At 39.5% G+C, this 22,581-nt stretch overlaps 3 protein-coding genes across 3 annotated transcripts; 2 read left to right on the top strand and 1 right to left on the bottom strand.

The window, feature by feature from the left end:
• Positions 1-4,018: 4,018 nt before the first annotated feature.
• gnl2 (guanine nucleotide binding protein-like 2 (nucleolar)) lies at positions 4,019-15,235 on the top strand. The gene is made up of 16 exons (XM_044358034.1): positions 4,019-4,234; positions 4,666-4,750; positions 4,839-4,933; positions 5,760-5,899; positions 9,193-9,377; positions 9,479-9,545; positions 9,665-9,823; positions 9,938-10,051; positions 10,715-10,843; positions 11,980-12,084; positions 12,430-12,588; positions 12,997-13,104; positions 13,227-13,714; positions 14,084-14,157; positions 14,472-14,551; positions 14,724-15,235. Exons 1-16 carry the CDS (start codon positions 4,171-4,173, stop codon positions 14,865-14,867), a joined length of 2,196 nt encoding a protein of 731 aa, XP_044213969.1. The 5' UTR covers positions 4,019-4,170; the 3' UTR covers positions 14,868-15,235.
• A 6-nt stretch (positions 15,236-15,241) lies between these two features.
• On the bottom strand, positions 15,242-18,065 carry dnali1 (dynein, axonemal, light intermediate chain 1). The gene is made up of 6 exons (XM_044358036.1): positions 17,818-18,065; positions 16,513-16,649; positions 16,261-16,430; positions 15,857-16,035; positions 15,481-15,645; positions 15,242-15,376 (listed from the first exon to the last, which is right to left on the bottom strand). The coding sequence occupies exons 1-6, from the start codon at positions 17,896-17,898 to the stop codon at positions 15,341-15,343; spliced, it is 768 nt and encodes a 255-aa protein (XP_044213971.1). The 5' UTR covers positions 17,899-18,065; the 3' UTR covers positions 15,242-15,340.
• Positions 18,066-18,413: 348 nt separating this feature from the next.
• snip1 (Smad nuclear interacting protein) lies at positions 18,414-22,561 on the top strand. Its single transcript, XM_044358035.1, has 4 exons — positions 18,414-18,724; positions 19,351-19,480; positions 20,914-21,455; positions 21,635-22,561. Exons 1-4 carry the CDS (start codon positions 18,564-18,566, stop codon positions 21,885-21,887), a joined length of 1,086 nt encoding a protein of 361 aa, XP_044213970.1. The 5' UTR covers positions 18,414-18,563; the 3' UTR covers positions 21,888-22,561.
• Positions 22,562-22,581: the final 20 nt, after the last annotated feature.

Below are 22,581 nucleotides of genomic sequence, written 5' to 3'. Positions count from 1 at the left end.
CCTAAATCTGCTATTTATTGTAGCGGTTTAATTTAGACTTTTTTTATGCATTTTTGTGTCAGTATAAGAAAAGAGAGTAGCTGACTGATGCACTATGAATAAACCTACTTGAGTGTTACAGAGGCAATATTGTTCAAGTGGGGGATATAAAGCAGCTAAAATTACTTTTCCACTTTCTGACTAGCAAATTTTTAAGTTTTTTTGTGTAGACTGCACATGTAGTCTCTCATGAGTTTTCCTTGTTTAAAAAAAGCTTACAAGCCTTGCAAGTCTGGTGTTTTTCCCATTTCTGAGACATAAATCATTAGTTAGTGCTTGTCCTGATGAACTCCTGCATGGAAATTATGTTTAATTCTTGTCCAATTAGTTTTCTCAGTTGTACCAGCACCTTGCCTAACTACACGCAAGTAAAGGTCACATGAAGTTCAGCCACACTGTTGGTTCGGCAGCTGTAAAATGCACAACCACTGAATTCTGAGGTGAAGACAGACAAAATATACCCTGCATTCAATCTGATGACAGAATGACTGAGCCTACATATTGTAAACTGTGTTTAGAGCCTGCGCTAATTGAAGAGGTTAACTTGTGGTGGCTTTTTAAGAGGGACACTAAATTTCCTCAGGGCAACAAAAAATCCTCTTCATTTCAGTCTTTTGCTACAGATTGATTCAAACGGTGCAGAGAATAATGGTTTAAAACAGGCTCTCAATCATTATGAGTGAGTTTTGAAATAATAACATGCAAGGTAACAATGTATTAATTGCTAAAGAGATTGAACATGGTACATCAGGATCAAAAATTTGATACTGAAAGGCAACTACTCTGTGCAATTTACATTTTGAGCCGATGTTCTTCAAAGCACAGCAAGTGACCCTACCACTTTAGTGCTGAGATTGAAGGCTGCATATAGGCATGACACTCAAGATGGTTGGGGCAAGGCACGAGGTCGGTGTTAGAAACCGGAAGGGACCTCCATCTCTGCCCATAACTACAATGGGATCCATAACTGTGATGTAGACCCTTGGTTTACCCATTTCGGATGTTATCAGCCCATTAAATGGCTGTTATCAGTTGTCATTAGGCCCTATTCTACCTCCTAGTCGGCTCAGCAGGCCGTTATCATGTATCGTAAGCTTGAGGTCACCTCTGAGTTACAGATCCCATCTAGTGGCTGTAGTAATTATGACCTGAGCTCAGGCGGGTTGAGTGGATAGCTAGATAGTTAGTTAGATGGCAAAAAGTTGCAAAAGCAGCAGGAGACAACTGTTCGAGACCATGTTATGAATTTGTTGTTCACTGCATGAGAAAATGGACGTATGGCGTGAGAGCGTGTGAAAAGTGTCAATTGTGTATGTCTCATGGCCAATGCATGAGAGTTTGCAGCACTGTTAATAGCCATGCTACACTTAAGAGCTGACTGATTCGACTCCTTCACAAACACTCCATCTCTACAGCCTAATCATGTCCGATCAGTGAGCTAATGTTAGGTGGACACTGGCAAAGTTAGCTAACGTTGACTCACCAGTCGGTTTGGCATTTCAGTGACAGTACAATCCTATTTTAAGCTAATTTAAAGTTTGGCTGGAGTCAGTGGGCCAAGCAGGTTCATTCAACATAAGCTAGCCTATCTTTTTCTATGTTCTATTTTCAGTCAATGATTGCGGTTAAGCTAAATTGCATGTTTCTCACCTTTGTAAACAGTTAGAGTCCTGTGTTTATTGACAGACTGTGATTGACAGCAAAAGCATGCTGTTCGACCGGGCAAACGAGTTCGACCGGACAAACTCAAGGGGTGGTCCAAAAATGTGTTTTTTTCTAGTACTTGTTTTTGTCAATAGCTGAAAATAGTAAAACGATCATTGATATAGACTGCTTAATGATAGTCATGTGATTGTGGGGACTGTATGATGATAAGTTTATTTTTAAAAAGACAAAAAGTGGGGTAGCAAAACCATAACTTTCCTTCCCCAACTGAATAATGGGGACACATTTGCTCTACTTGCTCCATTGCTAAGGCGCCTATGACTGCATTCATAACCGATGGTTGCCACGTTTAACCATGTTTAAACCGTGACGTGGTGTTTACTGTAGCCGAAGGTTGCCATGTTTAACCATGGTTAAACCGTGACGTGGTGTATACTATTGTCGACAGTTGCCACATTTAACCACATTTCAAGTTATCATTTTAACCCAAACCATTATCTTTTCCTAACCCTAACCAGACCTTAACCACAGCATTGTTACACAATAAAACATTACACTCTACTTTACAACTTTTAACTGTTTCCAAGAGGGCTTAAAATTTTAAAAAAGGATTAGACAATGTTTGTTTCTCTCCTGTGTGCATAAATATGCTTTCTAAGAAGGATGTTTATAACATAAATGTATATTTAAAAATGGAGGAAAAGTTTAGATTGAAATTAAATGGCTTCTTCTTGTTTCTTCTGCTTTGATTTTAGCTTAAAGAAGGGGAAAAAATGCCACTTTTTGATCTTAAAAAATCATTTAATGCAGTGGATTGCCGATGCAGTCAGTTCCAATTTCATCTGTATGAAAATGAACAGAGAACATTCCTCAGTCTCCCTGCTGTATAAACTGAATACTGGATGGCGCCTCTCCAGACCGGAGTCTCTACGAACTAGCCTACCTTGGCACTGAGCCACACTTGTGTAACATACCATACACACTGGGAAGGCAGCATCATCACAATCAGACAAAGTTTTATTGCAAATATGCCTGCTAAAGGCCTGCATCAGTACAGCATTTATATGAATCACGGACCTGGGTAAGAAAATACAGTATTGTCCTGGGAGTATTAGGCCTATTCTCTTTTTCTTTTGCAAATCACTTTCCAGCCGAGGTAAAATATCTCCAAGTTCCTTTCAAATGGATACGGAGCAACTACATGAAACTACCTGTACCTTGACTTGTGTAACATACCATACACACTGGGAAGGCAGTATCCTCAGTGTCCTAAATAGACTAGCTACTATTTAGGACACTGAGGTCGTGTCCTCGGCATTTGCTTCGGAATTTTGGGGCTTTAACAACCTGTTTGTGTGGTGGGAGAGTTTAGTACATTCTGCAAAATAAATAAAAGCCTGGTGGATATTTTATAGGCTGATTCCAGTATTTTTTGACTCAGTAGTTAAAAAAAACTGACTTCTTTTATGACAACAAAAAGGAAGATAGTGCATTTCCCTACCAAAGTTTTATTCATGGAAATGTGGAGAAGGCTTTTATATATAAATGAACAACTGCTCAAATAAAATGTGAAAAAGCCAAATAATTAAAAACATTATTTTTTCATTCATTTTTGGTGAATTGGTAAAATCAGTGCCTGAGTATTTCTAAATTCTTGTCCATGGCTCTGTTTATAAGTTGTTTTTCTAGCATTAAAGTGCATTACATCCACAACCAAAGAATATTTAGACTATTCCTCTTTTATCACGCAAAACACGTGTTCCTTTCAATTCCTATTCCCCATATGCATTTACTCTGCACTTCAAGTTATAGACAGCAGCCGCTCGGGTAATGAAGAGCTGAAGTCAGCATCACAGACCATGGATATTCAGCAGGGCATGTTGGCATGTCATATATGTTAATAGAAACGGTGTTGCGCCCTCTTCTGGGATAAAAAAAAAAAAAAAAAAAGAGAGAAAAGCAATAAGTGAAGCATTTACTTTAAAAGCAATAATGGAGCTTTAGATTCAGTTGCGTTATTATTTTTTTGCTCCAACACAGACACTTTGTCTGTATTTCAGTTTGACATCTGCTTAACTTGATACTTGATAAATTTTTATGAAACTACTTTTACACTACTACAGTGAACGTACACGGCTGTAGATTGAGTCATTTTAGAGTATATCCTAAAATTACTTACTTAAAGCCATTTTTGCATTAAATCATCACTCTTAACATGTTTATGCAAGATCCCGTATATATTTTATAGAACTACAATTTTTACGACATACCAGCAGCCTCTGTGATTGGTTCTTGTCGTTGTCGTTCTTTCGATGACGTCCTTCCTGTTTCACCGTACTAACACGTGTGTTGTACAGTGTCGAGCTGAAGGGAGTAACAGCAACTAAACTTCAGCTTTCGGGCACCTTCGTGTGATCTCTATTTTTTTCCTTATCCGTTGAAGGCTTTACCAGCTAAGCAGTCAACATGGTGAAGCCTCGGTTTAAGGGGAAAAGCTCGATAAACCCCTCGTCGTCCAGCTCCAACCCTGGTGAGCTAACCCCCCGTTAGCCGTGCAGTTTGTTTACAGCTAATGCTAATTGTTGCTAGCCGGGTGAAGGGGAAGATATTTCTGGGCTAGTGCCCTTTCATATTTAATGAACCATTGTCAATACATTAATAATGTGTCATAACGAAACATATAACTCGTAGTGACTATACAGAAATTTAACTATGGCCACTGTTATTAAAACAGAAGCGTCAGGCCTTTTAAATCTGACACTGAAGTATTCAACTCTGAGGAAGTGTTAAGATTTCTTGTCCTAAAGTCTGGCAACAGCTGCCTTTATTTATTGGGCCCTGTTAATTAATAATACGATGTTTGTTTAAGCCGCTTTGCTTCTCTGTGAATGTATTTTGTTAACAGGTGTGTGTGCTTTTGAACAGATGAATCGTAAAAGTAACTGTACATGTATTTGACAGATCGAGCCAAAGGTGCCGGTGGGAACAACATGAGGGACCGATCCACCATCAAGCGTCTGAATATGTACAGACAAAAGCAGAGATGGTAATTGATTATATAGATTTGCATTATTCTTGAGTAACAACCACTGAAATATAACAATTAAGTGTTGTGTCCATACCTTTGTTCCCAGCAATGACAGAGGAAAAGTCATCAAACCCTTACAGTTCCAGTCCACAGTGGCTCCAGGGACAGTAGCCAGAGTTGAACCCAACATCAAATGGTTTGGTGAGCACATCTACATAATACTACTGCATATAGCAGTCTGCAGTGGCAGTTGTCAGTATATATTGTTTGCTTGAGGCCTGTAAATCCCTGAATGCCTCACATTTTAATCATGCTTTTACTTACTTCTAAGTACATGAAAACAACAGTGAATGGGTGGTGCTGTTGGTGATAATGAACAGGTTTTACTAATATCATTAATGATGTTTATTTCGCCAGCATGCACAACACTAAGACCTAGAAACTGAAGCAGCAAAACATAATTCCGTCACTTTTAATTTTGTTGACACCTGTGCCTTTCTGTGATTGTGACACGTCAAAATCTCTTCCATGAAAAAGGTATATTGTGCAATAATATGCCTCTCGTGGAACATACTTGTCTGTGTTTGGTGATTAAAAAAATACGACCCTGAACCCACACAGTTTTCCTGCATAGAGAGACTCAAAGGTGTCTGTCTTGCTTTAACTATGAGCTGCCTTCACCAAAAATTGACCATCCTGGAAATATTCACACCAGTATCGAGAGCACTGCCTTAAAGGCATCACTGCCAGTTGCACACCAGATAATAAATAATGAATTATGAATGATAATGAATTTTTACATTCTCTCTCACTTGAAAAGAGAGCATCATTATTATGATTATGCATAGCTGTGGCATATTGTAAGATATTTAAATCAGTATTAAATATCCCCATGATTATAACTCACAAGCTCTGGGATATGAATCTGCAGTATTTAGCTTTTCAATGGGTGAGAGAGGAAGCTGCTACCCTGCCGTACTTTGTTACTACTAAATTCAAACTTTGAACTAAATCCTCTGTGTTCCAGCAAATACACGGGTGATCAAGCAGTCCTCTCTCCAGAAGTTTCAAGAGGAGATGGGTGCAGTACAGAAGGATCCATATCGTGTAGTGATGAGACAAAGTAAACTCCCCATGTCCCTGTTGCATGACAGAGTCAAAGCCCATGTGAGTATAACACAAGATACTAACCTCCTTTTTTATTTTCCTTTTAGAAGACTGATTTCTTTTTCCAGTCCCGTGCTGCCTGTGTGATAGTCCTGATGTACATTGTGTGTGTGTGTGTGTGTGTGTGTGTGTGTGAATTAACACCTTTTGTACATTTTATTATGGGTATACTGGCACATAAAGGTATTGACGTTTTTACCTGGCTAATATCAAGCAATGTAGATTAAATTCATGCCTATTTTTTCCTCAGTAGCTTGTTTTTTTGGGATTTTATAAGGTGGGATGAACATGAGGCCTCACTTTAATCCTCATTCAATTCTCACTCTGGTCCACAGTGACCCTGAGTGCACTGGCACTGTGCTTGGCATGTAAGAGCTGCTCTCTGCCAGGCTTAACTTTTCCACCCCATAACCAACACGATTCCAAATAACATCCAGTTCTTCCTGTTCTCTTCCAACATATTGTTGCCAACAATTGGGTGTGTTTCAGTCAGTTTTTCCATTTTTTTTCTATATACTGTTGTCTTTCATCCAATTCAGCTTGAAGCAGCTCAAGATATTTTTTTTTTACTTTTTAATTTAATTATTAATTGATAAGTTGCTCAAAAAGCGCGTGTTGTTTAATATTGTATACATGATATTTTCCTTCATTTGCGTTTTCCATTTGTGTTCTTTACAGTAATGTTAAGAATATTTGCAGCACTTGTGTCGGATTAGCACTCATGCACATTTCACCTCTCAGTGAAGACATCCTGATTTTTTTTTTTTCGATGATGATGATTACTATGTTTAAAATATATTACACTGATTATTTCCAATAGTACAATGATGTTGATCTTTATACAGATGATTATTAATTTTATTTTTATTGATAATAGACATGTTACTAAGATGATGAAGATGACGGTGATGTTGGTATTTTCTTTGTGGTTCTTTTTGTGTTTTTGTTTTGTTTGAAATTATTATTATTATTAATGATTAATATTAATCTGATAAGAATAATTTTACCACCAGACAACACACAAAACAACAACACAGACATCTTCATTCTCAGGTTGTTGTTTTTTTAATTTGGTATTTGGTAACAGGATGAATTTCAGTCTCTTAAGTTCAGATCAGTAACTGAATTTACTTAACTGTTTTCATTTCTACCTTTTTACAAGCAGGACAATACACAGACGTCTTCATGTTCAGGACATACACAGACAATACAATTAATAATTATACTGAACCTCCTCACTCAACAACCCACCCTATTCACCTACTTCTTTTTCCTTTCTATTCTCACTCTTTTTTATCATTATTAATTTATTTTATTAATTCTTTTGCATATTCATTTATCTTTTGTTATATTTAATTCTGTTATGTACTATTCATCCCTTCATCCCAATCATATCTGAATGATGGGACCACCTCGGACTGGGTTCTGGTGACTGGGGAGGGGGGGGACTTGTTGGACTGGACTGGTTTTGGACAGCTTGGAGTCAGAGGACCTGATCTCCACTAAGCCCTTCTCCAAATAGAAAGCTGCTCCTCAGACCCAGTTGAACAGACCCTTCCTGTACGGGTGGAGGCTGTTTCTAAAGGGCATCTGACCTCCAACAACCTAAAGCAGGCAAGAGCAAAGAAAGCAAGGAAGAGGAGAAGGGTAAAAGGGCTAAAAAAAAAAAAAAAAAAAAAAAAGGATAAAACAAGCAAACAAACAAAAATTACAAGGAAGGGAAAACAACAATAAATACATAAAATTCAGCCCTGACCCAGTTGTCCTTACCTGACCTGCTCCGGATCCACCCAGGTTCCTCTTTGTCCTTGGAGCCCAACCAGAGATGCCCTCCAAGAGCATAGTAGCTATGTTATTTTTATTTATTTATTTATTTTCTTTCTTTCTCATTCTTCCTTTGGTTAATACTGTCTTCCCCTTGCACTTTATGCTCTCTCTCTCTATCTCTATATCTTTCAAATAAAAAACCCACCCATGCAAACACACACTTACCTAAACACATGCGTGCTACAATGAGAAAATCTAAGCCAAACAATATGCCTTTTTTTTTTTGTTTATTTGTGTTCTCTTTCATCATTCTTGTTGTTATTGTTGCTGCTATTTTTGCCTTTTTCCTCTCTTTTTATTTAGCTTTGTTTGGGTCTAGTTTCCCCTGTTTGTCATATGTTGCTCTTTTTTCATATTGGTCACTTGTATTGCACTATAAACAAATTTAAAAAAAAAAAAGAAAATAAGAAGACATCCTGATCTACTAACTGTGTCAAAGCCAACTGGATTGTTACATGTGATGTTTATTCATACATATTTTCTTTACTATTATCTGTGACATAGTGTTTATTTATTGCATAAATGTGTAATGAGCCGGAGGTAGCTGTGAAAAAGTGTGTGATTGAGGTCTGAGTATATGATTGTTTGACCCTGAGGAAGACTAATGTGCAGTCGATAGGCGTTGGTCTTGTTTTTACCATGTAGCCACTATAATAAAGGATTGTTTTGTTTACTTTTGTGCCTTGACGAAGGAATGCGCCTTGACTTTTGCGGAATTCATTCCCCTTTTTTATGGACATTGATTGCCTACCCGTGCATAAGGAGCACCTGTTTTCTGTTACATCGCTGTCAGATCCGTGAATCGCTTCCTTGTTTGTTTTCTTCTGAATGACCTTTGATGGTTTTGATAAAACACTTATCGAGTAAGTGAAAAACAATGCTCATCAATCTGATTGTCTGACTGGTGATTGACTAGTGGAATGATCTAGCACCAAAAAGGGCAGAAGAATTAAACCAGAGTTTGTGATTAGGTCGGGGGAAATGTGTTTTCAAAGAACCAGGGATCTCTGTAGAAGATCTTGGCAGTTAATCAAGGCAACCTGAAACAGCACTGTTTCTGACAAAAGCCAAAAACTGTATGTCATCCCACCCCTTATGGCAGTGTTGCATTAGAGGTATGGCTTGTGTTTTAAGATAATTGGAACACTTAATCAGTACTGGCACAGGCTTGGCTGTTTCATTGGCTGAGTTTTTGCATTTTTGAGGGTTCTGTTTACTGTATGCGTTTGTTCTCTGATTCTATCTGAAACCCTTAAAAGGACTGTATCACTTTGACTGTATCAAAAACTGGTTGTAACACCAACGAAAACCTTTCCTCCTGTTGCCCACCTGTTTCAATGCAATATTACTGTACTGTGTATAACTACAATAACTCCAATGAGACATCCCTAGAAATTACTGCCTTAAACAATCTGAACTGCTCTCCTGGTTTACTGTTGACTCTCATTCTGTTTCTACACCTGCAGAACTCCAAGGTGCACATTCTAGACACAGAGGGTTTTGAGACCACATTTGGGCCCAAGTCTCAGAGAAAGAAGCCCAACCTCATGGTAGGGGATGTGAAGGACCTCTTAGAGCAAGCTGAGGCTTCAGCCCTGAGTTACAACGCAGATAAGGACACAGACCTGGTGACTGAGGACACAGGGGTCCGGTAAGTCCATCAAAAGATGCTATAATCAGTATCCAACACATCTTACTGGTCAAAAGCATAGTTGCTGAATTTTCACGGTCTTAATTCACATTTTGCAACAGGGAGGAAGCACGTGAGGAAATCTTCAAAAAGGGTCAATCCAAGAGGATCTGGGGAGAGCTTTACAAGGTATCGTTTCTATCATCTGTCAGGACTGTGTATTATGTAAATCCTTACTGTCGACTTTGTACACTGATAAGAGTGTGTGTTCAGGATTAATTCTACAGCTGACTGTTTAATTGCTACAGGTGATTGACTCTTCTGATGTCATCATCCAAGTGCTGGATGCCCGCGATCCCATGGGAACACGCTCCAAGAGCATAGAGGCCTATCTAAAGAAGGAGAAACCCTGGAAACATTTGATCTTTGTTTTAAACAAGTGTGATCTGATCCCCACCTGGGTCACGGTAAGATATCCAGAACAACGCATTTACCTTTGTCTCCCCCATTAGACTCGAAGGAACTTTGTTGTGTCTATTCTCCTCTTAGTAACAGTCTCTAACGATTTGTTTTTTAACCAGAAACGGTGGGTAGCGGTTTTGTCCCAGGAGTACCCAACTCTGGCTTTCCATGCAAGCCTCACCAACTCATTTGGTAAGGGCTCCCTCATCCAGCTGCTCAGACAGTTTGGCAAGGTAAGCACATGGCTGAAATATCCTCAAATATTCCTCAAAATATGTTAAATTCATTATGAGCTTAAACCATTTACTGCTGCAATAACAAACAAGCACGAGTACTGCATGTTTAGCTGTTATGGTTTGGTCTGCGGCGTCATTAAATCTGCAACAGAGCTCATTGTTTTGCTTTTTAGTTGAAGGCCTTGGATATTCAAATTACACCACATTTGATTTCCTGTTGTTTCTGATGTTTTTAATTGCCCTAATACTCTTATAAAAGATTTACGTATTTACTTATGAAAAACAAAAGTGCCTGAGTTTCAGCCTTCTTCTGTCCTCATTTTTTTTTTTTGTCCATCACTGAAGTAAGTCTGTTCCAAAACAGCCTTCAGAGTTTACCTTCTGGGACAAACATAGGATATAAAATATAGTTATATCTCTTGTTTTGAAAGGTTTCAGAGTTTCGTGATTGTTTTGTTTACATAAAAATCCTTTTTAAAAGATCCTTTGGTATGAGTTTTGAACAAACTACATTGCAGTTCTGGAGTGATGACAAGTTCACTTCTTTTATTGCTAATGGCAACAGAGCCCAATCTAAAATTACCTCCATGAACTGAAGACAGACTGAGACTGTTGTTTAGGAAACACGACACTCTGACTTTATTTTTTGCCTCCCTACAGCTCCACACAGACAAGAAACAGATAAGTGTGGGTTTCATTGGCTACCCGAATGTGGGAAAGAGCTCAGTCATCAACACACTGCGGTCTAAGAAGGTCTGCAATGTGGCACCCCTTGCCGGAGAAACAAAGGTAGGATCTGGGTGTCATCTCAACCATGCAAACTAAATTTACACTTGCGATGACAGTCCTGTGAAAAGGACTACAAGAAAAACTACGTATTCTTGACTTCCTGAAAGAGAATATATGTGAACGTATTTTGTGGTCTATACTTAGATTGTAATTTCTATTTACACCAAAGAAATTTGGCAGTAGATTCAGGTTCCTAAGACATTACCATTTATCACAAAATAGTGGAAATCTGTCTCTGACAAGAGAAGACAAAGCAATAGTACATAAGCAGTGCTAATAAAATCAATGAAATTAGAAATAAAGGAAATGGGAAGGGTGATGTTTTAGAAAAATGTAAAGAGCGTAGAGGTGAAAGGAGCTTCATGTTCCTTTTCTTAGCTCGGTAATTGTTGATAGCTGCAACAACAGAAGTACTCCGCTTCGTGTCTTTAACTATATAACTGAAAATCTAACTGGATGTCGGGCCAAGAGAAAGAACAACAACCGTTTTTATCCTTAATTTCCTCTCTCTGGGGCTGCTTATCCTGTTTGGAAACGAACAACGTCTTGAAATCCCCAGTGTCCAAAGCAGGGTCAAGGCGAAAGAAGGGGAAAATATCTTAGCTTGTCTATGCTTACCAAAGCTGTGAACTTGGACCGCAACAGAAGGGAGATTTTTCTATACACCTATCCAATGAATCTGATGGGCCCGTAGCCAGCACTTCTTTATTTCCCACTTTCTTTGGTTCTCACCTCAGAACTAACCCTGGTGATGACAGCCAAACAAGTTAATGATCTGCAGCACTGATTTGACTGCCATTCCTCCTTTTTTTTTTTTTTTTGTCTTTAAGTGAACGGTTACATTAAAATCCCTCCAGCTGATGAAGCAATCATAGAAGGGAGAAGTTATTTGCTGCTTGAGGAGAGAGAATAAGCAAACCTGTTATTACTGTTTTGATCAGGGTTAAAACAGTCTTTGCATTGCCGTTCCAAAGATAATCAGTTTCATATATTGCCGCCCCACCCATCACATCGGTCTTATCTTTTTATATCAGTAAACACCAACATGGAAAATATCACACAGGAGTTCACATCTTGTTTGAAACTGAAATGATTTGACAGTACTAAAAAAAAAAATGAATCTCCTTTCTTTTTAGGTGTGGCAGTACATCACTTTGATGAGGCGCATCTTTCTCATAGACTGCCCTGGTGTTGTCTACCCTTCAGAAGACAGCGAATCTGATATTGTTCTCAAAGGAGTGGTAAGTTTGTTTTGTGATATCCGCCTTGTATACGGTATCCTGAAAAACGGTAGCATTAGTAAAACTTAACAGTAATGTCCCACTTAGGACAATCCTAATCCACCAACTGTTAATGTGACATTTACGACAGCTTGAGTGCATTGAACAGGATCAGAAATGGTTTCAGCTTTATATTGGTAATACCCAGTCGTTTGAAAAAAAAAAGCCTCGATCAGCTCAGATTCTGATCCTCCAGATCCTTTTTCCGCATCAAAGGTTTAACGTGTATGCCATGCAGTCCCCGTAACTGAAAGGTTTCAGGTTCATATCATAAGTTGAATGCCTTTTTTCCTCTCTTTCTGTAAGGTTCAAGTGGAGAAGATCAGGAACCCAGAGGAGCACATTGGGGCAGTACTGGAGCGGGCCAAGCCAGAATATATTCAGAAGACCTACCGCATCCCCACTTGGAACTCGGCTGAAGACTTCCTTGAGAAGCTGGCATTTCGCACTGGGAAACTTTTGAAGGTCTGAATTTACCTCTTATATTTTAGTGCTAACAGGACTTTAACAGGTCATAATCGAAAACTGCTGTGCCTTCAGTTTTTGTTTTATTTTACTATTTTATTTCATAAAAATCTGCCATAACTTCTAACAAGCAGAGAATGCGGTTACCAAACAAAACTTCATTATCAGTATGAGTAGTTATTTCAGTTTAAGTCGGAACACTCGCACGAGAACATTCATTTGCACACCAGAGGATTTTAATTGTCCCTTTTATGAAGTGCAAGAGCAAATCCATATTTGGTTAATCTGTTCCATTTTCTGCTCACATTAGTTGCCAAACTGTAAAGGCTTCCAGTTAAATAGCAAAGCGTATGTGAACCACTTGTTTTAAATTTTAAGCTTGAACAGTTTATTCTTGGTGTTGTGCAGGGGGGTGAACCAGATCTCTCAACAGTCTCCAAAATGGTGTTGAATGATTGGCAAAGGGGACGTATCCCCTTCTTTGTGAAACCACCAGGACCTGAGGGGGATCAAGAGGTAAAGTTTACTGAGTTTTCCACTTTTTAAACTGAGGTGTGTTTGTTCAGTAAATGAATTTTTTTCTACACCAACCTGTGCCCTGTGTGTCAACCTGTCTTTTGTTACTCTAATTTTTCTAGGACAAGGAGCATCTGGCAGTTGAAGGACCCTCAGAGGTAGTTGAGAATGTGCAGGAGGAACAGCCAGACAAGTCAGAACCCCTGTCAGCAGAACACGAAGAACAGCAGCACCAACAGCAGAGAAAGAAAGAGGAGGTCCAGAAGATTCTGTCTAATGTGCGACAGAACTTTGGCAAGATCAATGTGGCACCTGAGTTCAGCGAGGAAGACTTGGTTCCCGTGGAGATGCCAGACCTAGACATCTCTGACTTCTCTGGCTCTGATGGTGAGGAAGACAGCGAAGAAGAAGAGGAGGATGAAGGAGGAGACGGGACCGTTGTTGAGCCAGCTGATGGAGAGACTGAGCTCTCCGAGCCAACAACCGCTCGGACTGGCAAGGCAAACTACAACAAGAGTTCACGCGAGGTGATCCGAGAGCTGGATGAGAAAATCGCTAAGTACAAGCAGTTCCTGGACCGGGCCAAATCCAAGCGCTTCTCTGCAATCCGGTCTGTCTGCTCTCACCCAAACCTCACTTACATATTTTCTTTGTTTTGTATATTGTCCTCATTTCTTTTATCGTGTCAAATAACATGATGTCCGGCAGAGAGATGCCATGCATTTTAGGTGGTCTATGCTACCCAGTCTGTAAGCCTCTGGGGACTGGCAGTCATCAGTTTCACTGTTTGTCTCATCAGTGGCCTGTTCCATAACTTTAGCATTGTGCTCTTTAATCTGCATCTCATTTCAAATTATAATTGTATTGTTACTCTGAGCCTAATTTGATTACTGTTGATTTTAGCCAATTCCAACAAGACTAAACTGTTTGCTTTGTTGGGTAGAAAATAATGTTTGACTCTTTGTTTCTCCCTGGACAGTATACCTAAGGCGCTTTCTGACAAAGTGTTCACAGACATCAAGACTAAACAAGCGGCAGCAGCACAGAAGAAAGGTAGTTAATCAAAATGTTTGTCATGGCTTTTTATGGTGTTGCATGTAGAAATTGTTTTGGAAAACTTATCCCATAGGATTTGGTAAGCATTCAAAAAATCTTCCTCAGAACAAATAACAGAACAGAAAAGCACACATGCCACTGGTATGATTTATTTTCTTAAGTTTGACACAAAAATACATAAACTGATTGATACAGTATTTACCTGTAACCACACAAAATAAACGTGTATGGTTAGTTCAGGTTGACATTGAGATCTGAGATCTGACATGCAGCATGTCATTATTCACCTTTGTTAATATTGCTTGAATCAGCTGCAGTCCAGAAGGGCAAGAAGAGGAAAGCTGAGGAGGGCAAGGAGTCTGCCCAGCTGCCCAGACTGTCATCTAAAGAGGTATGCAGTGTTCTCACTGACATCAAACAGGCCAATCTCTCTGACTAGTCACATTTGATGAATGTGTATTCCTCTTACTTGATGTAAGAGGAATGAAAATGAAAAGCTCTGTTCTTTTTTTTTTCATCATTTTTTTTTCTCCCCCTCTGTTCCTCTTTGTCCATCTCTACAGAGAAGAGCGATGGACCGTGCTAAGAAGTCGAAGAAAGTCGGTGTACGCTATTACGAAACACACAATGTGAAAAACAAAAACAAGAACAGAAAGGCCCCAGAATCAGCCACAGAAGGCCAAAAGGCCAAGAGATCAAAGCACTAGACTGGAGTTATAAAACACAACATATGTAATAATTCTTTATTTAAATTAGCCAAAAGGCTAAGTTTTTATCGAAAATGTGAGTTGATAAAAAGGTGGAATGCTAACTGAGTGTGAAATGGTTTTTTATCAAGTTGGCCACTAGATGCCTTATCTTGACCTTGTCTGACCCTCAGGGAAATGACTGTATCTTGCCTTTCAACTCTCTTTTCCCTTCAACCCACACTGTTTTTGAATGACAATTCATTCATCATTTCATCTTCATCTGTGTAATGCTCTCTTGATGTTCAAGAGAAATGTACAGTAATTGTTTCAACTGTACTTATCATGTCATGCTGTTTGAGAGAAATAAAAGATTTGCTTATTAGACAGTTAAGTTGACATTTGAAATTGATATAATTAAAAGAACAAGCAAAAAGACAAATTTAGTGATGTTCTGCACTGGGAAATGGCAACTCAGTTCTTGCTTGTCGAAGTTACTTCTTTGGTGTAATGATCCCTTCCAGTTGGGTCTAAATAGGAAGACAGATTAAAATTTTAAAACAGGCAACACAGCTACTATTGGTGCTTAATCTAAAGAAGACATTTTTCTTTTGTATGCAATTATGAAAATCACCTTGAGCTGCTGGTTGGTTCTCTTCAGGAACTGAATCTCCTCTGTGTGCTTCTTTTCTTCCACCTGACGCTTTTCGCTTTCCCTCTTTTCAACTGCATCACATTTAGCTTTTTGTTCGTTCAGTTGCTTCCTTAGGTCTTGTTTCTCATTCTCCAGCTCAGAAATCTAGGTATGTAGTAAGACGCACTCTTAGTTCCAGATGCAGGATTGATTATGCAAAGAGTACTGCCACCATCCTTGTGTTACAGTAACACTTAAAGAGAAATGGTGCTCTCTGCTGGATGTGTAACTGAAATACAGCCATTAAGTTATTTTCCTATATCTTTACATAGGTACCACATTAAATCTCATAACATGAATAACTCGACATCCTTACTCTTTTCTCCATGTCAGTCTTGCCCTGCTCAGCCTGCAGTGCCTTCCTCATGCCAAAAGCCACGCTGCTCTCATAAAGTGTCTGGTAGGCAGCAATGGTCATTAGAATTTCATCTCTTACCCGCAGCAGCAGCAGACCCCTCTCAGCACAATTGATGGTTACCTGTCTGATCAGCTCATCTAAAAGAATTACAAAATTAGGTGTATAATTGGAATTTCAGTGTATGGTCACAACGAAAGCCTTAAAAATGTAAACATAGGGATCAAAAACTAGTAAGAATACCTGTCCTTGAGCTACATGTTTGTATGTCTGGTGCAGTTTATACTTTAACCAATATTAAAGTCCATCCAACATAATAAGCACAATGACCTGAGTGGTCACTGGCATCTCAGCCTCCTCCTTACCAAAGCACTGGGAATATAGCTCCCTGCGGACGGGGCAGATGCCTGTTTCTCTGGCTTGCCTTTGCTGCATCTTCATGTCCAGTAGTTCCTCCAGGCGCACCACATCTGTCCGTGTACAAGGAGCACTGGACACTTGCTGCACCCACAGCTGGTATCCCTCCGTCCATTCCCTGTAATATCAGAGGTTGAGATAAGTGACAGTGTGGGCTGTACTTGTTGAACAGTATATTGTAGATGGGGGAAAAACTATACCTGGGTGGAAGGATGGCGTTGAGGATCTCCTCATTTTGCTGCTTGGTGGCCTCTGTTGTGGCAGATTTTGGTTTAGGAGGTGGCGGCACAGGGGAAGAGTCAGCAGGCTGCTGTGGGCTCACTCTCAAAGGGCGTCCCTGTAGTGAAATGTATTTTATGTTCATAATTTTCTATCCTAATTTTGAAAATTTTTAGTAACTTCAACTTAAATCAGAAATTCACAAGAGAGGCTGAAATTTCAACGCTCACACTGCCTGCAGCAACAGAGCCTCACAGCTGTAGGTTTTCTTATTTTAAAGCTGCCATTTTTCTTTGTGTATGTATTTTTGTGGTTTTACATTTAATACTTGTGTAACCACTGTATTTGCTAAAATAAATAAAAATAAATAAAAACAATGTCATTATGTCAAATTGTCCTCCATAATCAAATAGAAAAAACACTGAGCTGTTGCATGACTGGATTAACCTGCTAGGGGAGAACCAGGGCAAAAAATGAGGTACGGGGCCCCTACTAATCCCAGTTCCTTCCTGTTTTCTGTGCCATGTGTACAGTTTTTTTTATAGTACAATACTACTTGACCCCAGGTTTTCTGTGTGGTAATTTGATTTTATTTATTAATTAACTAAGGAATGTGCAACATTTCACAAAACTTGAATAATAATGGTCACAACAGGATATTTTGATACAAAGCCTCTCAACAAGATTGTGTAATAAAGCAAGACCCTCACTGTTCCAGGTGATATTGTACTTCAGTGGTGCATATCCACAAACACGTTTTCAGTTAAAATTACCTGTTGGTAATCCAGCCATAAAACACCAAAAATTGATTTATTCTTTTATATCTATGACACAGCTAATGTTTAGTTTTTGTGCACTTATTATTCAGGCAAATGAGCCTAATAAGCACTTGTCCAGAAGTTTAGACGGATATGTGACACGTGAAGTAGTTCTTGACACTGATATTCATCAAAAAATATTTTCCAGATTAAAAAAAAAAGGTTTTGGAGATTTAATGTTTAAATATTTAAATCTTGAACACTGTCACGCAAAAGCAAGACAAAATAATGCAGTGATATGTTTAACATTCTTTGCCTGCAGGTAGCAAATATCAGCACGTCTATGTCCATGGTCTAACTATACAACTGGATCTCTAAAAGCTCATTTATAAATAATTTGTAAATAATATATTCTCCATCTTTAGTTTTGTAGGCTATTTATCTCATCCCTTCCTGGCACCTCCTCAATCTTCCGTCCAACGTTACTTGTGCCAGGTAACGTTAGTTAATTAAATTCGGTAAACTCACCTTTGGTGATTTTTTATCTGTGCTTTTGCTGACCAAAACTGGGTTATCGTATTTCAGGAGAGACTCGGCCGGTGGAATCATTGTGTCTTACTACGAAAATGATAAAGCTACAAACTAAAACCACCAACTTCTTCGTTTCGGCTTCTCCTTCAGAAATATCGGTGCTGTTGATGACAGAAAGTTTATGCTCACTGTTTGCGTTGTTATGGCAACAGCGTCCCGGTGTTTCATTTTAGTTTGTCCGAGTTGAATCAGCAGTTTGGTTCACGAATGTAGGCCAAAGATGCTATATAGGCTATGGCTACAGTCCCTTGTCATAAATATATTTTAACCAGCACGACAGAAGACAGCTGAAGCGCAAATAGGTTTTCTCTGGGTTTTCCCTGGTGTTATTTTTTATTTTACATTTTACAATTACCTTTGCAATCTGTGTTCCTTAGATGTTTCGTGAATAAATCTGTTCTGTACAGCTAAAGATGAGAAAACTCGACGTACACAAAGAGCACTCGTCATTTTTAAAACATCATTATTGCAGGAGCAGTGAAACAAAATGTGAGCCGTAGCCAGCGACATGCCGAGCCATATTTTCCGCGTACCACCGGAAACGGAAATTCGTTGCTTGAGCGTAACAGTTGAAGTTTGTAATCGCCACCCTTTTGAGTTTTTCTTTGTTATTACGGGCTTTTGTGCGGACAGTGGTGTATGTTTGTGTCACAAAACGGTCGGATTAGTGTAATTCTTGTAAAATGACCAAAGAAAAGCGACACAGGAGGAGGGAATCTCCTGAGCGGGAGTCCAAAGTTAAGATTAAGCAGGAGAGAGTGAGCCCTGTTAGGCCACAGAGATCACGCCGCTCGAGGTCGAGATCCAGCGGCAACTCCAGTCCACCGAGGCGGAGAACAAGCAGGTACAGTCGGTAATCATATTTCACCTCGCTGTTGCCACATATTTTGTGTTTATTAGCTCAACACGCGGCACAATAAGGCTGACCAGTGGGTCTTTATTAGCGAGAAGTAGTTGTTTTATCCGCCAAGTTAGCTTTTAACATACACAGCTACAACCCACGTTAGGTGTGTTTTACCGAAAGTCCTGTGTTAGTGTGTCACACAGGGCTCATGTAAGGCAACTTTATAGCCTATTTTGTTTTAGGGCTGGGTAATATATCGATATTATGCTGATATTGTGATATGAGACTAAATATAGTCTTAGATTTTGGATATCGTATTATCGTTATATGACATAAGTGTTGTTTTTCCTGGTTTAAAGGCTGCATAACAATAAAGTGAATTTTCTTAACTTAGCAAACTGTTCTAGCTGTTAGATTGTTTGCCATTACCCACGTAATCATCATATCCACATTACTGATGATGATTATTTATCAAAAATCTTATTGTGTAAATATTTTGTGAAAACACTAATCGCCATCCATCCCCACAATATTGTTGCAATATCGAGGTATTTGCTCAAAAATTGCTCATTGTGATATTTGATTTTGTCTATAACGCCGAGCAATATTTTGTGTTCTTTGTGTAGGTCACCTGCCAGGACGAGGGACCGTTCACCAGGTAGAAGAGAGACATCTCCCGCCAGACGGAGCAGCGGATCTCCCAGAAATAGGAGAAGCCGCAGTCCTCATCGCGGTGCTGATGTCAAAATAAAGCGGGTAATTAGGTTTCAGATTATTAGGAATTTAGATCAAAAAAGGTGCCATTGGTAACCCAATATTTCAGCGGCATAATGTTATGCCAGATTTTACATCCTACAGGCATATTGATTCTGTCACAGGCATATGGCATTACTGATTATTGGTATCCTATATTGCTTCTGCTGTTGCGAAATTGTAACAACATGTGACTTGTGTTCCACTGACAGATACATTTTCTTACTGGCATATACTACTGTGGTTGCTGGTGTTTCAATGGCTAATAGCATCTGATATTCAAACCATTGATTGTATATAAACATGGACACCATGACAGCTTCCCAAAAGTGAGGCCAAAATATCTTGACATGAGCCAACCTAAAAAAAATCAAAGTACTGATCAAATAAATTTTCCCCAAAGATGATTTATGTCATTTTAGGAAGTTCTTATCACATTGATGCTTTTACATGATTGACAGCTGTGACCGCTGCTCTCAAACCTCAGTCAGTGGTTGCTGAGGGGACGTGTCCCACAGCCTGTTGTCCTGCCACTTGATTCTACTGCGCAGACTTTGGCGCCAAATGACGTCACACAAACATGATGGCAATCTCCTGGAAAGGAGATATTTTGGCTTCACTTTTGCATAGTGGCAGGAAGTGGAGACGTGTCATCGATATTTATATACAATCCATGCCTCAAACCTACAGCATGCTGTCAATTAAAATCTGTAGGTATCATAGTGTGACAATTACCAGCCTCGTAAAAATAAATAAATACACACAAACGGGACAATATGAAGAATGGGAAGCAAAAGAGGAAAAAGAGATGGAGAAGAAAAGAAAGAAGCAAGCTGTTACGGTGACAACATGGGGGGCAGTGATATGTAACAAAGTGGACATGTCATGTAGTTAAGTGGGTGCAGATAGACACTTCCTGGCAAACCAAACACTGGCCCTAGAGAGGGCGTTTCGCAGCCACTGTAGGTTCTCCTACACGCTTGTAAGGGGAGGGTGAGGGGAGAAGTATTCAGCATTCAGTATTCAGCATACCACTAAATCCTATGCACTGGTCCGTTAAAATGTTGTGTTATTGGTCTGGGTCCAACAGGCAATGCTTGCGATGCACAGGGGGCAATATTTGGCAGCAGTTGGCCCGGTTAGCAACAGGTCTACCACAAAAGTATTAGCACATGACAGTCTACGAGTGGTAATTATCTGAAAGTATAACAGACTCATGCCAGTGAAACAACAGTGGTATGGGTAGCATATGCCATTAAGAAAAAGTCTGAAATAACGTGGTGTAATGATCTTCAATCTTGTCACAGTCTGACTGAATTTAATAGGGTATAATCTCTGTTAAGATAATTGTATAGTACTGTAACTGTGCTAATTTATCCTTGGCTAATAATAACCTTTTTTTTTTTTTAACTGTCTTTATACTAAATATCTCACAGGAACGGGAGGAGCATCGGGCAAGTGGTGATGAGCGGAGAAGAAGAAACGATCAGCCAGAGGAGAGGCGGAGCAGGTGGGAGTCAGACAGACCTCAAGAAAGAGAGCACGGTGGAGAGAGACACAGGGAACGAGGCGCGTTTGCCTCCCAGCAAGCTGAGAGACGGCAGCACGATGAGCGGCGCAGGGAAAACCATCAGAGGCGCAGAGAAAACCAAGAGCATGATTTTGGAGAGCCTGAAGGAGGGAGTGAGGACGCAAACGATCCTCCTGCCGATAAAGAGAAGCCCAACTTCGAACTGTCAGGCGCACTCACAGAAGATACAAACACATTCCGCGGAGTGGTGATCAAGTACAACGAGCCACCCGAGGCTCGCATTCCCAAGCGAAGATGGCGACTGTACCCTTTCAAGAACGATGAACCTCTTCCGGTCATGTACATTCACAGACAGAGTGCTTATTTGTTGGGGCGGCAGAGAAAAATCGCAGATATCCCCATTGACCACCCATCCTGCTCTAAGCAGCATGCAGTATTCCAGTACAGGTAAGAATAGTTTTCATTGGCTAAGGTGCTTGACTTTGGTACGTTTTAGAAATATTAATTACTTTAATCAACTCTAACTCTACTTGATCTATAGTAATTCTGTTGACTAATATGTTGCATTACACTCACTCTGCTGTGTTAGTAAAACATGTCTACCTATCTGTTTATATTCCTTCCAGATTGATGGAGTTTACACGTTCAGATGGCACCCCTGGCCGCAGAGTAAGGCCTTACATCATTGACCTGGGTTCCGGCAACGGTACCTACCTGAACAACCAGCGTATCGACCCCCAACGCTATTATGAGCTCAAAGAAAAAGACGTTCTTAAGTTTGGCTTCAGCAGCCGCGAGTACGTCCTCTTGCACGAGTTCTCAGACACGAGCGAGGTGGACGCCAAACTGGAAGAGGAAGACGAGGGACTCGACGAATAAATTGTTCCCATAAACTGCATTGCTAAATTTGTTCAGGTTAGATTACATTATCATCATCAATGTTCAACGAATAGCTGTTTCTGCAGGGAATGGAACAATTTAATCAAACTGGTGAACAAATAGTGGAGCAAGGCTGGTTTGTATATTTTGTAATTACTTAACTATTGCTTAAACCTGCCTCAACTGTCTCAAAGAAGACTTCCTATTCTCAGGTTGTTTGTGTAATGTCTTTGTGATGCATGACTGATCTCACATCTGACAGTGCTCACCATAAAAAAATAAAAAAAAACGTTCTTGGTGCCAGATAAAGATATCTTGCTAATACAATAGCTAATTATATATTTTTGGATCATAGCACCGAGTGCAAAATATAGCTGAAGACTAATCTGTGTCTGTCCAAGCTGTATATGTAAGTGTTCATGATATACTGAATGTGAACTCTAGTTTCATGTGTAATAAGCGTTGCTTATTGTCAGAGTAAACATACAACTTGTAATGACATTGCCTTTTTTTGCTTTGTAGTGCAAGGGAAATAGTTGATGCTTTGTGTGTTTTTCTTGCACCATGCATTGTGTATTTAAAGAGATCCCCCCCTTTATTTTGTCTGTTTTGAGGCCCACAGCATTCATAGTAAATTTCCATTTTTGTACTGTAAATAAAGACAGTGAACATTTTGATGGTCCCAAGAGTTTTA

Source organism: Thunnus albacares, chromosome 8 (genome assembly GCF_914725855.1).
Source record: "Thunnus albacares chromosome 8, fThuAlb1.1, whole genome shotgun sequence".
Taxonomy (NCBI): domain Eukaryota; kingdom Metazoa; phylum Chordata; class Actinopteri; order Scombriformes; family Scombridae; genus Thunnus; species Thunnus albacares.
The sequence above is the reverse complement of the archived record's forward strand: the minus strand, read 5'-3'. Positions and strand labels throughout refer to the sequence as shown.